Raw genomic sequence first — 18,289 nt, 5'->3', positions numbered from 1 at the left:
TCGGTGAGTCTTTCTGAATCCATTCAATTTGGACATTTGTACCGTAAATTGCACAATAGAAACTGAAGTAGTTTAATGAGAAAAGGTCGCATAGCTGATCTAAGGTCAAACTAACTTGCAGCCCTATAAAATTTTTGAAGAAACAAATAATTACTATTGTACAGCAAATATGTTTATGAAACAAGAAATTATTATTTTATCTCAGAATACCGGAAATATGTTTTTAAAACAAGAAGTTTTAGTTGTTTGACCTCAGAATACAGCAAAAATGTTTACATAACTTGAAATTTTACTTGTTTGACTTCACAATACAGCAAATATGTTTATAAAACAATAATTTCAATTTTTTGACCTCAGAATAGAGCAAATATTTTTAAGGAACAAGAAATTTTACTTATTGTTTGACCTCAGAATACAGCAAATATGTATATAAAACAAGAAATTATATTTGTTTGATCTCAGAATACTGGAAATGTGTTTATAAGACAAGAAATTATAATTATTTGATCTCAGAATACACCTAATATATTTATGAAACAAGAAATTACCTCGAGAGCCTTTACTTTTCTTTTACGAAAGGCGATACGAAGGAAGTCATCTTAGATTAACAATATTGCGCATGAACGTGGCATGATGTAACGCTGCTACATCATATCGCTCATAAAGCGGGAAAAACACACTTAAGCCTAAAAAGGGCTTTGCTGAGTGTGTTTTTAAAGTAAATTTTGCTTATAAGAGCAGCTTTATTTGGAATCAAGAGTACTAAGATAAAAGGGATTAATTTCTTACGACCCATGTTGATTATGACTTTAGTTTATTCGGTGGCTTCTAAAGAAGCCGTTTTTGTTGTTGTCTCACTGGCCCACTCAAAAAGTATTTGCCAGGTATTTCTTTCTGAACACCACGCGAAGACGTTCTACTGGTCGGCACAACTTCTTGCTTTCGCTGTAAAAAAAAGGCGACTTCGACAGCAACAAGCGGAAAGTCAGCTGTACGATACGGCACCGGTTCCCATTAGCGTTAATTGTGCGTTCCACGTACGTTGCTAGGCCAGCGTCGTTAAGCTGCTGGTCACTAATATCGGTCGGTGCTGCCTGGATCTCCACTGGAAGGCTTGGGAAAAGGAAGCGAACCACATCATGGCGAATCTCGACCGATTCTTCGTATTGAAGAGGAACTTTCATCCCTCTTTCAAACACATGACCAATTCTTTCTCTAGCTTCTTCCACGCGAACTGGATCATTGTCAGGATTTTCAAATGCCTCGATCAGCTCAGGCGGCAGGTGAGTCTCTGGTTCCCAAGTGTTCTGGCTGGAGCAGTATCCCTGCCACTTGATCATGAACAGAGGCTTTCCATGACAGATCTTTTTAGCAACGATCCGCTCAGCATCAAAGACTCCAAGAACTTCAGGCTTTTTATCACACATTCGGGGTCTGGATAGTTCGGTACTTTCAAGACTCTTATAATAGCCTTGAGGTGGACGACCCCGTGTAGCAGTCTTTTTCTCCCCAAAGGAAAAATGCGAACTAAAAGCTTGTGAGACGCAAACAAAGAGAACCCGAACTGGAACCAACCAGCCGGCGGCTGAAACACGAGGAGTAGACAGAGGGCACGTGAGTTGCTCTCTTTTACTGGCTGCCTCGTGAGTGACTTTTATTTCGTTTCAAAGAAACAAGTATCAGAGTGACCTACAGACCTCACAACGTCCTTTCTATTTTAGAAAAATTGTGCAGGTAAATTTTTCCAATGAAAATCAAATCCTAAACGGGTAGTGATAGAACCAAAGTGTTTATTGAGTAGGATGAGATATGTAACGAAGGTTTCAAAATCGAACGCTCTTCCAGGTTGTAACACACGCATGTAATGTGTGATATTCTTCTATTTTTTAATAAATACGTGATCCAAAACCCTGTGTTTTTTTGTCTATAATGTTATTATGTTAAATATTGTTTACGCAATTGTCTTGTCACAGGCGGCTCAAGCTCACGTCTCGAGAAAAAGTCGACGATTAATTCATGAATGCGTCACGCGTGGTGTGACTCGGTGTTAAGTTACGAGAGGAACTGCACGTTATAAGGAATAGTACAGGGAACGAAGTATGGTCGATTTACAACGATACATATTTCGAAATATGAACATTTTTCTCGTAAAATCAATAAGACTTACTCATACCCTGTGTATCCGTTGTATTTTCTGGCGATTTCAGCCGTTTTAAGCTTGCTTTACCATCACTGTTATTCACGTCATCTACTTTTATTACGTTGGTAAAATCTGTACAGACATCACACCAACCAACTCGCGCGCAAAGTAAGAAGACTATATTGAAGGCTTGAAATAATATTGCGATCGATTTTCATCAAGAAATGGGCCAGGAATATTCCACAATAGTGCAAATAATCGTCAAGGTGGATCGCAGAAAAGCGATTGCGTGACGCTCGGTAAGCTGTAAGATGACATGTTATTATATACCAGACGTAAAAACTCTTCAGTTTTGTACCCACTCTGCAGTCTGCAGTCTATATTTTGTATCCGGCCTCCAGTCTGCTGTCTGCATTTTGTACTAACAGGTATCCGTGGCACCAATACAGTTTATTTTTGGTTACATTTATTCGCAAAACACACATAATCTATCACAAAATAGCTGTGAGTGAGGTAATTCGACATTTTCGTTCTTTCCCACATTAATATTCTTCTCTCCTTTTGTAAGAATGTAGACATCACTCACAATGTTTCAAGTAATCCACCCACCCTACAAAAGAGTAACTCTTGCATGCATAGCATGCTTATGTTTTGAAATAGGTGTATGCCCTTGACCAGACTTGAGCGCACTATTTCAGTATACCAGTCCGACACCCGTAGTATCACTACACTTGATTCCAAGGATCCAGTACCATCCAGGTATCCCAGTTACCCTGCTCACAGGGTCTAGTTTTTTCTTATGCACTTCCTAATTGACAGGTGTCAGATCGTGACAGATACTTGTGAAAATAATGTTTCAAAGTTTCTTTGGAAGCCTTTTAAATCACCTTTATCGTTACGGAAATGAAAGTGTTTCGGTGAGGCATCTCTCTTCAATTTGCTTCACCTCTATTTTAAATACCATTAACTCGCTCAAAAATTGTTCAGTTTATGAAAGTTTATTTTGCCGTATTTACAGCCCTAAATCATTCGGGTTCTTTCGGAAAGAATTTCGTCAAGTTTAAAAAAAATAAATATTTATTTACCGGCTAAGGGTCGGTCCGTAGGGTGAAAAACTGTGACCTCGGTCTTCAAATGTTTTTCACCATATGGACCTCCCAGCCGGCAAATAACATATTTATCATTTGTGTTTCTGGTTCAAAAAGAAAAGGTTGGAAGTAAATGTGGGTGAAAAGTGAAATTTATAGTCTATCATTGTAAATATTGGAAAATCAAGGCAATACTGTCTTAAAGAAAACATTAATGATTCCCTCTTTATCAAATGAGACAAACAGGAATGAGTTTTGAGTGACATAACTAAGCCAGGACTGCCACCGTCATTTTGGATATCCACTTGGGTAAATTTTGGTCACAAGCTAGGCAACGTATAATCAAGAACAAGATAGAATTTCATTTCGGGCCTATTTATCCATTTTGTGATGTATAACTTTCGCATTTTCGTACGTAATATCTATTTAGAATCTTCAAATTGTCTTGAAAACTTAAAAGAAAATTGTTCTTTAAAAATTCACTGGAAATCGGTAGCCAAAATTATTTGTTTAGGTGTTGTTTGATTTTCGTGTTAACCTGTAATTTCGTCAGTAGCCGGCACCTTTTGTTGCTCCACACAGGAAAAACACACGATACGAAATGTAATGATCGATTTTGTCCCTAAACTCACGCCATAACAGAAAAAGCTTTTGAGCACCTGTAAAACTCCGAGCGCCTCGGAGTAAGTGATAGTTTTAATGAATCTTCGGATTCTTTTCAAGCTCAAGGATTGTAAATTACAATCTCATGGAAAACGAAGGTTGTTCTCTTATTTCATTGTGAATCCTCGCACGCCTGCCGGTCGCTAGCACCGCTTGTTGAAACTAATACGAAAAAAAATAAACTCTTTTAAGATTATCATTGGCTTCTATTTCACCTCACCACTACTCTTAGCAACAAAGGTCGCCATTTCGTTTGTTTATTACTCGCAAAAAACTATCAAATGGCCTCAAAAGCCTGAAATTGAAAAAAAGTTTACAGGAATCGATCAATTGAGCGAGCGCCATTCTCCACATCATATCTACAACTCGCTCTTGCGCATGCGCGCAATTCACGAGTTAAAAACGAAATGTTAAGTTACATTCTTCTTGTGTTGTAAATGAGAACTGTGTCTCATGAGTTAATGGTAGTTTGTGTGTTAATCCATTTGCTTTTATTTCTCTTTTCATTTTCCTTTTAATCTGTTGCACTGACCCACATTTGACAAATCAGGGAGTAAGTAACGTTTTCTTTGCTTAATAGCGATCAAACCACACTTTCTATCGGTTAATCGGCGTAATTAACCACTTAGTATGTTGGGAAAACACGACAATAGTTTATAAACTATAAGCCGGGGAAAAGTATCAAATAAGTTAAACGTTTTAACGTAAGAGAGAAAGGGAAATGTTAAGTTACATTCCTCTTGCGTTGTAGATAGGAACTGTCTTATGAGTTAATGGTAGTTGTGTGTTAATCTATTTTGCTTTTTTTTTTCTTTTCAATTTCCGTTTAATTTATTGCACTGACCCTCATTTGACAAATCAGGGAGTAAGTAACGTTTTTTATGCTTAATAGATCATAATAATCAAACTACACTTTCTGTCTGTTTATCAAATTAGTTAAACGTTTTGACGTAAGAGAAAAAAATAAAATGTTGAGTTACATTCTTCTTACACTGTAAGTAAGAACTGTGTCTTATGAGTTAATAGTAGTTTGTGTGTTAATCCATCTGCTTTTTTTTCTCTTTTTTTAATTTACCTTTTACTCTGTTGCACTGACCCACACTTGATAAATCAGTATGTCAGTAACGTTTTCTCTGCTTAATAGCGATCAAACCACTCTTTCTATCGGTTAATCGGCGTATTAAACCACTTAGTATGTTGGGGGAACACGACAGTACTTTGTAAACCATAAGCCAGAGAAAAGTAACAAATTATTTCAACGTTTTGACGTAAGAGAAAAAAATAAAATGTTAAGTTACGTTCTTCTTGCGTTGTAAATTAGAACTGTGTCTTATGAGTTAATGGTAGTTTGTGTGTTAATCCATTTGCTTTTTTTCTCTTTTCAATTTTCTTTTAATCTGTTGCACTGACCCACATTTGACAAATCAGGGGGTGAGTAACGTTTTCTTTGCTTAATAGCGATCAAACCACACTTTCTATCGGTTAATCGGCGTATTAAGCGGCGTAGTATGTTTAGAGAACACGACGGTAGTTTGTAAACCATATGCCAGAGAAAAGTAACAAATGATTTCAACGTTTTGACGTAAGAGGAAAAATTAAAATGTTAAGTTACATTCTTCTTGCGTTGTAAACGAGAACTGTATCTTATGAGTTAATAGTAGTTTGTGTGTTAATCCATTTGCTTTTTTTCTTTTTTCAATTTTCTTTTAATCTGTTGCACTGACCCACATTTGACAAATCCGTATGTCAAATCAGTTAACGGCGTATTAAATAAGGACTGTCTCATGAATTAATGATTGTTTGTGAGCTAATCTATTCGTTTTGTTTTCTCTCTTTTAATTTTCCTTTTGATGTTGCTCTGACTCACATTTGACAAACCAGAGCGTAAGTAACGTGTTATTTGCTTCATAGCGATTAAACCACACACACATCGGTTTATCGGCGCAACAAACCACTAAGCATGTTGAGAGGCACCGTCCCCCTCCCTCGAATTTGTGTTACACAACAGGCGCCCCTCTTGAGTAGGCACTCTCATACCAATAAGCGCCCATTCTCGATTCCCAGTACAAAAACAACCATCAGCATTTTCTCAAGAAATAAATAAGCGCCCTCTTTCAAATAAGCGGCCACATCTGCGGTAACAAAGGTAAATACGCACCCGGGCGCTAAATCGAATCATTACCATACTTAACCTTAGCAACACGTGAGATAAGAAGCGATAAAACAAAACAAAAAATACATTTGTCTGTTAGCGATGACAACTTTAAGGAATGTGCATTTCTAACTGACACATATTTTTTTAGACATGGTTTGATGCTACCCTGGTTTAAAGATTTTATAAAGGTAACCGAGAAATGACAATTCATAGACACAAAGTTTCGACACTCCCGTCTCGTGCCTTCATCAGGGTTGATCTAATCGCTGCGACAAGAGGTCCTTTTACATTCTCACTGATCACCCGCCTGAATGAAGGCACTAGACTGGGGTGTCGAAACATAGGGTGTATGGATTGTAACTTCACGGTTACATTCATTAAACCTTTTAACCAGAGTAGCATCAAACCATGTCTGATTGTCCATCTGGTTGCCTGTTGAACTTTAATATAATATATGTTTGTTTTTTTTTCTTGTAACCTACCTTAACTGGCAAACAGATCGTAAGTATGATTTTTTTATAGTAATTTGAGGGTTTCAGTTGTCATTTGCCTGCCTACAACAGCAATAAAAATCATGTAGCACAACGTTATTTAGTCTTGGCAATAGTTTAAATTGCATTTTTTTTTTTACTATCATTATTAAGAATAAATATATAAATGTGAAATCATAATTACAAATATACATGTCCTTTATATATATATATATATACATTTTTTTCGTCTTGCATCCGAACCTATGATTGGAAATTGAATTACTTTGTCTTTAACTGGGCTCTAATAAAGATTAATATTCAAGGTGGAAGTTAAGCAATAAAAGATCCTGTATGATCCCGTTGTCCAATTTGGTTAAAGCTTTAATGGTATGTGTAGTAGACCACAAAACTGAGATTTCATCGCTTTGAAACTAAGAGTTAAGGTCATAATTAGATTTTTGCACTAAACCAATCTGTTGATCAGAAGTTCTGGACGACTTACAAATGAATATAAACCCACTCGTTACTGAACTAATTTAATTCACTTGTTTTTCTGTTGACTTTTTTCATTTCACTCCTTGGCCTTGGTATTTGACGAAAACGATTAGGACGTAAGTACAAATTTATATTTTAATCTGTAAGGATAATTTATTCCTGGTTTATGTTTTGATATCTTAATAGACTTTGACAGACAATTGTTACGTCGAAAGAGCATGTGTTCCGGGATCGTCCATTCACTGGTGTTCAAATAAACTCCTTGCTTTATGGGTAAATGGTTTGAACCCAGGAGTATCAGTAGTTCGTGTAGTGTGATCGTCCGGGTGAGTGTAGTTCTGAAAAGAACTGTTGTTGGTGACTGACGTTTCGACTATCTGTGCGGTAGTCATCTTCAGAGTCAAGTGTTGAGGCGACTCTTTCTCGTCAACGAGACTTATCAGAACCTGCCAAGGACAACATCAGAAGTAGAATTGCTTCCACGATACAATCAGCCTCTATAACTGACAGAAACTTGACCAAAGACGAACAACAAGCACTGAAACGACTGAAAAACGACAAGAACATTGTTATACTACCAGCCGACAAAGGACGTGTTGCTGTTGTTATGGACAAGACTGACTACTATGACAAAATGGACGCACTTGTTAACGACAAACAAACTTACGAATTACTTAAACGTGACCCGACGCCAGCATTACAACGCAAACTCAACAACAAACTACTTACGCTCAAAAAGACCGAAGCCTTTGACACTCAACGCTACTACCGGCTGAGGTGCTCTGTACCACAACCACCTAAACTTTACGGACTACCGAAACTACACAAACCTGGGATACCTATGCGACCTATAGTCTCATTCTGTGGGTCCCCAACGTACCAACTGTCGAAATACCTTACGACGATACTGCAACCACTGACTGACAAATCGAGACGTAAACTACAATCAACTGAGAACTTTATTGACGCTATCAAAGACGTACAGATACCTGACGACTACAAACTTGTGTCTTTCGATGTGAAATCACTGTTCACCAGTATTCCACTTCAATTGGCTCTACAGTGTACTGAAACCGCCATCCAACAGTCTACTGATGCACTACCATTACCGACAGAAGACATTATGGACCTACTTAACCTCTGCCTTACATCGACTTACTTTCAGTACAACGGGAAACACTACAAGCAGTTGCACGGAACAGCTATGGGGTCGCCGGTCTCCGTTGGTGTCGCAGAAATTGTGATGCAAAACATCGAGGAACGCGCCCTTGCAACTTGCCGACAAACCATACCGCTTTGGTTACGCTACGTTGACGACACATTTACCGCCGTACACAAAGACGAAATTGACGCTTTTCACGATCACCTTAACAAACAAAACACCGACATTCAGTTTACCAGGGAGATCTAAGAAGACGGCAAGCTTCCTTTTCTCGACTGTTTGGTAGGCCGAAACAACAACGAACTACGAACAACATTAGACAGAAAACCGACGCATACCGACAGACTTCTTGACGAATCATCCTACAACCCGACTTCCCACAAAGCTACGACTATCAAGACATTGACAAGACGAGCGCAACTTGTTTGCAACACACCGGACAGTTTATCTGACGAAAACAAGTACCTTGACCGTGTTTTTGACAAAAACAACTACAACACTGACTTCATTAGACGAAACACTCACAGGGTGACCGACACTACAGAAACTAACAGGGACTCCAGATCTATCACGACTACGGCTGCTATACCCTACATTAAAGGCACTTCTGAGGTTATCGCGCGGATCCTACAACCTTACAACATTCGCGTAGCTCACAGGCCTATTACTACTTTGCGACATTTGCTGACCAACGTTAAAGACAAAGACGAACCCAACAACAGACAAGGAGCGATTTATAAGATCGAATGCTACGACTGCCAGGCGTCCTACATTGGTGAGACTGGTAGAAACCTTAACACGCGACTAACTGATCACAAACGAGCAACTAGAAATGGCGATGTAAATAATCACATTTCTGAACATCACCGACAAACTAATCACAGAATCGACTGGGACTCTGCGAAATGCTTAACCTACAGTACAAACTATTTTCAACGACTGACTCTGGAAAGCTGGTTCACTAACTTAGAACAGACGCCTCTCAACAGATGTCAACAATTACCAGCACCTTACAAACGACTCATTAACGACGTGAACAAACCGACAAACAGACCGACAAACAACAGACGGATCGAAACCGACCAATGACTGTTAACAAACTCTACACGAGTCTTCCAGCCAATCACATCACGGCTAAACAGACCAATCACGTTCAACAGACCAGACTTTATAGCATCATCGACTGACATCTACTCCTCACTTGACTCTGAAGATGACTACCGCACAGATAGTCGAAACGTCAGTCACCAACAACAGTCCTTTTCAGAACTACACTCACCCGGACGATCACACTACACGAACTATTTATGGGTTAAGTTGCTGGACATTATTTGGCAATGTATCGGATAAACTAGACCCGTGGCTTGTGGTTAGCTGTGATATGAATAAACATCCAAACACAAAGGAGTCGGTAATACCCATGGGAATTGTAAATCATATCGCTTATAGTTTTGAGATTATTGAATGTGTATTTTCGCCTCATTTTCCGTTCTCTTGACCCGCTTATTTTAAAGTTTGTTGGTCGTCCCACACATGTAACTAAAATCACTTATTTCTCTTTCTCTTTAATGGCGAAAAATTAGCGGGTAAGTTCCCTCGTTTGGTTGTAGGAATAGCTACAACATACATATATACGTAATGCATTCCCTTATACCATGCTGATAAACCGAAAAAAGGAGCAAAGTTTATAGACGTAGGCTCTGTCAGGAGATTTGAAAAGGATCATTTCCTACATTTTCCGGGACAAAATCAAAACAAATTTAGTTTCGCCAACGTTTATTTAAAACTGAATTAAGAAATGCACCCTTTCCTTGACAAAATTTAACGTTTATCTTTTGGAGACATTGTCTTATGTCGGATCCTGCTCTGGGAAATAGACGCTAATACTCTCCTCAAATGAGAAAATAGATTACTGGAAACCGATTCTTTCTACGAAGAGAGTTAGAAATTTAGTTGTGGCACTGCAATTGGGCTATGCCATTTGTATCATTAACTGCACATCTTTTCTTATCTCGTCCTTTTTGCCTAGCAAAACTTGAAGGTAACTATCAATATCGTTCGTTCCTGTAACTAAAGTATACTCCAGTGTGTCAATATAAACTCAACAAGTGGTAATCTTATTATGAGGTAGGGAATCCGCAGGTGTATATCAATGACCGTTAGCGATCGCTGATACTATTGAAATATTTTCATTGAGAACGATGTTAGTTTTTTGGGTAGCTGTGTTAGCATAATATGTAATGACAGTAATTGATGTCTGCCCGCCAATACCAAGGTCCTATAATGAAAGACGTTTGTGTGATCATCATTAGATATCATTGATGTCGGTTGGAGCCCATTGTCTGTTTGATTTACAAAACCTATTATCTGATAATTTACTTTAACAGAGAGCATTAATGTAGCAAACAAAGCGCTAAGTTCAAAATAAATAAGTAAATGATTAGATTAATGAATGTCTTTGTTTGAATTATTTTTCCCTTTCATGGTATTCTTTCCGGAGTTATAAGCGGGTGAGTGCATGTTCAGTTGATTACATGTTTGAAGAGTATGGTGTGTGTAGCCTGTGGTGTGTATACATGGTTAAGCTGTTTATTTACTTATTAAATGTGCAATCTTTCTTTTCATGTTCGCCTTACATCCTCATCCTAACTATTAACAGATTGTAAGTAGGCATGTTTTAACTGTTATTTATCAGTAGGCATAATAAAGATGGTTGATCAAACGAATAGTTCCCAATAGAAAAATGGAGGAAAGATAGAGTGTTTCTTTGTGGATCAGTATATCAGTGTGCATAGGCTAGCATAGAAACATACTTTTAAGTATTACAAGGATTAAATTCCAACATCTCAGGCCTCAGCCATCTTCCGGTGGAGATTTAAAAGCAAAAGTTAAGAATTCAAAGCTGACGATATTGAAATTCTAGTTTGTTTCTTTAAAATGTTTTTGCACAGCCATCTATTTGAGAAATAGAAAAAATTGGCATTTTCCCGGGTTAAATGAAAAATTCTTGCAGGATCTTGGGAGAACACGAATGAGGCGAGATCGGGAACGGCAAGGCATCAATCTTTTAATAAATAAGTATTTATTTTAGTATCCTTTATGGCAAGCTTCAGATTATGAAAGATGGAAGCAAGGAAATGATTTCACATATGACTCTTTTCCCACAACGTATCATTTTCAAAGGTTGCATGGCCTGGTCATCGTGGAATGGAGGCTGCAAAGAGTGCGGCCAGTACAGGCAAAGAGTCGGTAAGTGACAAGACGAAAATTTCAGTATTTGTAACTCAAAGGCGTGTTTGTAGGTCTTCACTATTGTTTTACAGCTTCAAAAGACTGCATGTACATTAATAAGCTTTTATTGAAATGGAGAAATTCTTATGTATTGAGGGCAAAATAGACTGCATTTAAAGTCATGGGTATTACGCCTTGGGCAATGGATTGATAACCAAACATGTAGCTTTAAGTTGCATTGAAAAAATGCATTGTTTGTCAGTTTCTCTATTCCCTAGGTGGACAATTTGGAGGAAAGTTCAATACTTCTCCTAAATAAATGGTTTCTCTGTATTAAAAAAAAAAGGCTGACTTAGGCCCAATCATCATTACTTTAAAAAATTATATAAATAACCTTACTTCTAGAATTCAACTGTTCCAGAACTCAGGAATCACGGCCTTGTAAATGTAAGTGGTTTCATCCATGAGGATAAAGTAAAAGACTGAACTAATTTCCTGTTTTAGAAATTGAAAAATGTTCCTCAACTGTCCTTTCATTAAATACCTCACTCTTCAAAACAACACTTTTTTTGCCGGAGTTTTATTATTTCCGATTAGATGCCATATTTGCATTTTCTCTCGTAAAACGAAGGAAATTTTGTTCAGTCGTAAAACGAAAAGACTACCATTGCACCTGCTGCACAGTAGGCGCGATTTTGGCGAGCGAATGCTTAGTATTCTTAGTATTTTCTTATCACTGCCGTTTTTATTTCTACAATATCATTCACCTTTTTTGAATTGTGCTTCTTAATTCCATGGCCAGGTCCTCCTGAAATTAATCCTCAGCTCATCAATCAGTCGGTTACATACAATTCTCCTCTTCAGTTAAATTGCTCTTTAAGCGGATTCCCCACACCTGAGGTACTCTGGACTAAGGATGGGATGAATCGCGGCAAAAAGAACACTCTCACGATTCCTCAAGCGAGGTTTGAAGACTCTGGCGAATACACATGTAGCGCTAAAAACCCCACTGGAAGCAAGAAATCAACCTTTTGGATTGAAGTGAAAGGAGGTACAGTTCTCATTCATATAAAGGAAAAAGAGTTAAGGTTCATGATTTGAACAAATGTTCAATTTCGTTACTACAAAAATTCTAAGGTGAAGACGATTCTCATATTGCGAACCAGATCTACGAGTTCAAACCTCATAAAAGAGAAAGTTGATTAAGGATAAAAAAAATATTTTAATGATGCTTTGATGACATTTAAAAAACGAGTTTAGATTAACCGGTAAATTAAACATAATGACAGAACTTAGAGAAAACGTAGATTCTGATCGGTCAAAACACTATCGACTATTATCACGGTAAAACCATAGAAAACTTTAAAATTTTGCTGCCCTGCGAAATAAAGCCATATTAGACGATATCCCAGATTTTAAGTTATCGAAAGCCTTTGATTTAATGGAATAGAGGAGGACGCTTAGAATGCCGCGACAAAAACAAGAAAAATGTTATTTTCTTAACATTTATCAAGTTTTCTATTTATAAAATTTAGTTTAACTGACTGGTCGCGCCGTTTTAAGCTTTATATTTCGCTTTCGCTGCATCCTAACAGGAATTTGCTCATTTTTTCACTGTATGAGCCAATGGAAAACCATTTTTAAAATGTTTTTCGAGGTTTCCACTTGAGATTCATGATTCCTGCAGAGCTATAACGCCTACTTTGTTTTCTCATTTTAACGTTGGGTCTCATATTTATGCTGAAATTTTTATTTTAATTACTGAGCAGCGCCCAAATCATGTCACTCGAGGTTTTCTAAGGCCGAGAATAAAGGTGAGAACAGACTAGCACGGACTCCCCATATGGCTTTTGTGGTCGCGTCGCACTATAGCCTTAAAATTATATTTTTGCTCTCAAGAGCGTGATTTTGCCTTTCTGTACAAGATGATCAGAGGTTCTTTAAAGATTGCTTCCAGCAAGGGCTGAATCCAATGTTCCATCGATATTCGTTTTAAATTTTTAAATGCCGAGTGGTACGTTGTAACCTTTTGGCTTTCGTGTATACGTAAGAGCCGATTCCCTAGAAGCAAAGTTGACCTTGACAGAGACATTTCTATGATGTTTTCTAGGTACCCTCTTGCTTTGAAGCTTTGTTTGAATTTTAAAAGGCACTCCTCTGATACTTCTTTCGGAGAGCTTGTTCTAAGCAATCTGATTGCTTGGCCTTCAATGAAACTATGTTTTACGCCTGGTGGGTGGCATGTGGCGAAGTGCGTAAATTGAAAGGTCTCGGTCGGCTTGAAATGGGTTTTGATGTCCAAGTTGGATTTTTTGCGATTCTCTCTCCTTTAAACACTGTGGTATCGAGGAAGGTGATTTTGTTCTCTGATATTTCGGCCGTGAATTTGATAGTAGGGTGGAAATAGTTAGCTCGTTTAATAAACTATCTACTTCTTCCCTGTTTTAATCTCAAAGGGAAAAAACGTTATCAATGTAATGTTTCGATTCTCTTGGCCTGGTTTCGCATTGTCGGATTGATTTCGTTTCAATTTTCGCCATGGAAATATTGGCAAATGACATTGCCTATTTTCGTTTGGGCCAGGGAAGTTCTCCTCATTTAATTAAAACAAATTTTCTTTGAAAGATTAAGCCAAGCATTTCCCTGAGGTAATGCGTTGGGATCGGTGCGTTATGGTCGTTGAGCTTTTCGTATGCTTCACATAGAATATTCGTTCCTTCTTCTTGAGGTATATTTGTGTACAAGCTAGAAACGTTCATTGACACTAGAATAGCATCTTTGCCTACCTCTGTTTTTTCTATGAAATTGAGAAAAGCAGTGGCATCCTTCATATAGGATTGCTGCAATTGCGCTATAGTCTGGGGCAGTGTCTACACAAAAGATGATTTTTTTTCGGTGGGGCCGTCGCATCCTGATATTAAAGGTCTACCGACCAGTATAGGCATGTGTATTATCGTGGGCTTATAGAATATTGGTATTCTAAGCGGATTAGGAGTTTGTGAAAGCCATTTGTTCGTCATGTCATCGATGTGTTTGCCCTGACGCATTCGGTCAATGATCTCACTAACCCTTTTCTGCGTGTTTTTCACCATCAGCGCTCTGAAAGGTTGTAGTTGTAGTTGTATTCATGATGACTATTGTACCTTTGTTTGCTTTTTTGAGGTTTAAAACAGAATTGTTTCTCAACTCTTTTAAAGCCATAACCTCATTGCATGACAATTTATTTTTTGGCTTAGTTACAGTAATCTCTGCAAGTTGTTGGTTGGCCATTTTCTCAGTCGCTCTCATGGGCAATAGAAGGCTGAACTGGTGGTATCCAGTTGGATTTAATATGAAACGGATGTGCTTCTTTGTTTTGTCCGTGAAAGATGTTTTGGAGGTGCACTCGTCTTGCAAATTGCAAATTATTCAAAATCTTGCAAGAGTTGTTGTCTAATTTTACATTCGTTTGTCACGGGTGTTGGGATGAATTTGAGAGATATTTTAGGAATGTTTCATTTGTCTCCTTTTCTTTGGCTTAAAGCCTATATTTTAAAGTGTGTCTACGGCCTTTGTATCTTATGCTTTTTGTTATGCTTCCGCTGTTAAAGCCAGATTTTTTAGAGTCAGAGAATATGTCATGTTACCGTTTCATTACTCGCGCATAATTACACCACATTCAAAAGTTCCCGTATCAACGCGTGCTTGGGGTGTGAATAAATTAGTTCATCATGGCTGCGCATGTGCTTATTCTTCTTCAATCTAGAAAAGTATAATGCTTAACATGGTGTCAGGACCGTTTTTTACAGCGAGCCAGCTTCTCGTAGACACAACTGCACCATTGAATAGCTTCTTCGGCAACATCTCAAACCTTCACCAACATTTCACACAATTGCACTATGCCGAAGCACGGAAAGTCTATCTTCGATGTACAAGCCGTGCGACCAGACCGTGACAATAACCGTTACTGGGAGACCAGATTTCAGGATTAATGTTTACTCGAAGGTTACAGAAACCCCGCTAAAAGCAGAATCACCGAGATTGAGGATCATTACATCGTCGCTAAGAGACCCTTCGAGTTAGCAATTCCTTCAACTGAATGGAACACCTTGCACATCGAAATCACTTCTAAGATATCGAACGATGATGCTTGAAAACACTGAGTTTGGCTTCAAAAAATCAAAGAACATTACGCTGGTGCATGTAGTTTGATGGAAGACCGCTACCAAACCTCCATTTCAACGTAAGAAACCGTTATACGCACTGCCGCCGGGCGATGATCGTTTGGCGTAAACGCGCAAGAATTTATGAAGGGTAAGTTTCTCTTCGGTCTCAATGAATCCTTCAGTCGCTTCCGAAAAGATATATATTTTACAGAGATGGCCAACGGAAACCGGAGGATCCCCCTTTCACCCCGGCGTTCGTGGTGAGTCAAGTTATATCGTTTGAGGCGGCACAACATACAAACAAGCTTTTGGCTAATTCCACCACAGAAGAACAAGTTCACTCTCCCACTTCCACGACAGCGCACAAATTGGTCAAAAAACCTCCGGGCAGATTAAGACCTGGAACGTTCCTTAACAGATATTGCTTTTTATGTGGCAGCATGCAGCAACACTACCGCGACATATGCCCAGCTTCAGGCCACACTTGCAGATGTTGTCACAAAACTGATCACTTTGCAGGCTTCTGTCAACAGGTTGCCAAAGAGAACGGAGCCTCAAGACCTGCCTCCCATACACCTACCCCACCGGGTCCCAGACGGGAATACATGAGATTGGTGGAACAAGAAGAGCACTCCTACACCCTTCCCGTGGAAGGCATACTGTATTAAAACTGCTTCACCCTCTTAAGCGGGTAATCCCCTAACACTGGCGTCCCTACAACGGCCCCACCCTCTGACAAAGGCCATTTCGCCTGGCTTCTTTTGGAGGAACCGGTCTCAAACTGCAGAGCGCAAATTCTTTTCCAAATAAATTCCGCAGCCTCTTGCAACACTCTTCTATCCTGCTACTTTTCCAGCATATCCTGGGCCAAGATTTTACCATCCAAAACTGTGATACCAGCCTTACTCAGTACAGAGGCAAGCATAGCACTTGATGTGCTGACAATGCATGCGGACTTCATAAGGAAATGCTCCATAAGTAACCCTCCCCAGCCACTGCTGACTGAACCTGACAGCCATCAGGAATCAGCAGCTGGGCCCCCTTTACCACCCCCGGATACGTCAATGCGAGTCTGGCCTACACTAAGGACTTGAACTCTGGAACTCATTTCCAAGAACTGAACCTCACTCTTTCAAGGTCTGGGCTTCCTCAGCCTACCCGTCGATCTCGACTTGGATCCAGATGTCAAACCCATTCATGCCCCCATTCAATGTGAACCCATTTAAAAGCTGGATGCAATCAAAGCGGCCCTGGATGCGTATGAAACCACTGGCCAGCTAGTAAGGGTATCTCAACCGAGAGCCAAAACCAACCCCAACCAAACCGGGAAAAATACGGAGCTGCTTAGACCCTTCTTAGACCCTCAATAAAGCCATTCGATGTCCAAAGTACATCATCTCCACCTTGGATGAAAACATCCACTAGCTGCATGGAAGGAATAGATGTAAAGAGGCAAACCATCCCCTTGTCCTTAAGATCATCTCTGATTACCACAATGTTCATACCATGGGGTCGCTACAGATGGACTAGGCTACCATTAGTCATATCCACTGCATCAAAAGAACGGCAGCGCCAAATTCATATGGTACTTGATGGCCTCCTAAGCTTCGGTATTACTCACGGCATCTTAATCCCTGGCTGCAGCGTCAATAACATGGAAGCCAGAATCGACCACGACCGCAGCCTTATCGCCGTGCTCGAGGGATTTGAACAACGTCATGTCAAGGTAAATGTCAACAAGATGAAATTCCTTATTTGCAAAGCCACTTTCATAAGCCATGTTACCACTACGGATGGCCTCCAGCCCAACCCTGTCACAGTTCAAGCTATGATCACCATGCCCACTCCAACCGAAAAGCAAGCAGTGCGCCGATTCCTACGGGATATTAATTACCTGGCCAAATTCTGTTCAGAACTTAGCAGCGTCACCCAATTTCAATACAACCTCACCAAAGAGGACATGCCATTATTGTGGTCAAAGAGGCACCAGGAAGCCTTTGATTCAGCAAAAGCCCTAGCCACCTCCGCAGCATGCCTGGCATACTTTGACGTAACTGCGCCACTGATCCTTCAAGTGGACGCCTCAGACTATGGCCAAGGAGCTGCACTCTTACAAACCATCAAACCACACAGTAGCAGCGCCCTTGACGAGTCTTCTCTACGACCCACTGCGTACTGCAAAAGGCCTAATCACTACCGAAGAGTGCTATACCTGGCTATTGTTGAAGCCCTCAACACACTCGAGGAATTGCTTTTAGGAAAATCCAACAGAGTCTATACATACCACCAACTCTTTCAGTCAATCTTCAAGAAGGACCTCGCCTTAGCACCTAAGTGTCTGCAGAAGATGTTGCTTTTCCTACAGCGTTACAATTATACTATTGTGTATAGAAAAGGTTCTCTCTTGAATTTAGCAGACGATCTATCCAGAACCCATGTCAAGACGAAGCCGTCAACCCATCCATGTCGGACACCTTCCCAGCGTTTCACGTTCATCTTGCTCGCTTAGACCCCAACCCACTGGCCCTCACCAATACCACTCTTGAGTTATGTTTTTGCTCTCAGAAGCGTGTCTCGATAAGTTCATAGCAAACCCTTCGGTATCGCGCCAAATACCAAATTAATGAGTTTACCGTAACTAAATGTTAACTTGAGCATTCGAAGTAATTATAGAGAAAGGTAGAAATAGAGACTGCACCGCTGTCTTACATACTTTATTTGGGTAAATGATCCAAAC

The 18,289-nt window shown here is 39.4% G+C and overlaps 1 protein-coding gene and 2 pseudogenes across 1 annotated transcript; 1 reads left to right on the top strand and 2 right to left on the bottom strand.

Annotated features, from left to right (window-relative positions):
- Positions 1-866: 866 nt before the first annotated feature.
- LOC149045563 (chromobox protein homolog 7-like) lies at positions 867-1,427 on the bottom strand. The gene has a single exon (XM_089205921.1). The coding sequence runs from the start codon at positions 1,425-1,427 to the stop codon at positions 867-869; it is 561 nt and encodes a 186-aa protein (XP_089062047.1).
- A 5,956-nt stretch (positions 1,428-7,383) lies between these two features.
- LOC149045562 (uncharacterized) lies at positions 7,384-9,442 on the top strand (annotated as a pseudogene).
- Positions 9,443-13,301: 3,859 nt separating this feature from the next.
- On the bottom strand, positions 13,302-15,041 carry LOC149045561 (uncharacterized; annotated as a pseudogene).
- Positions 15,042-18,289: the final 3,248 nt, after the last annotated feature.

Source organism: Pocillopora damicornis, chromosome 5 (assembly GCF_964200805.1).
Source record: "Pocillopora damicornis chromosome 5, jaPocDami1.2, whole genome shotgun sequence".
Taxonomy (NCBI): domain Eukaryota; kingdom Metazoa; phylum Cnidaria; class Anthozoa; order Scleractinia; family Pocilloporidae; genus Pocillopora; species Pocillopora damicornis.
Note: the sequence above shows the minus strand (reverse complement) of the source record. Positions and strands in the feature narration are given on the sequence as shown.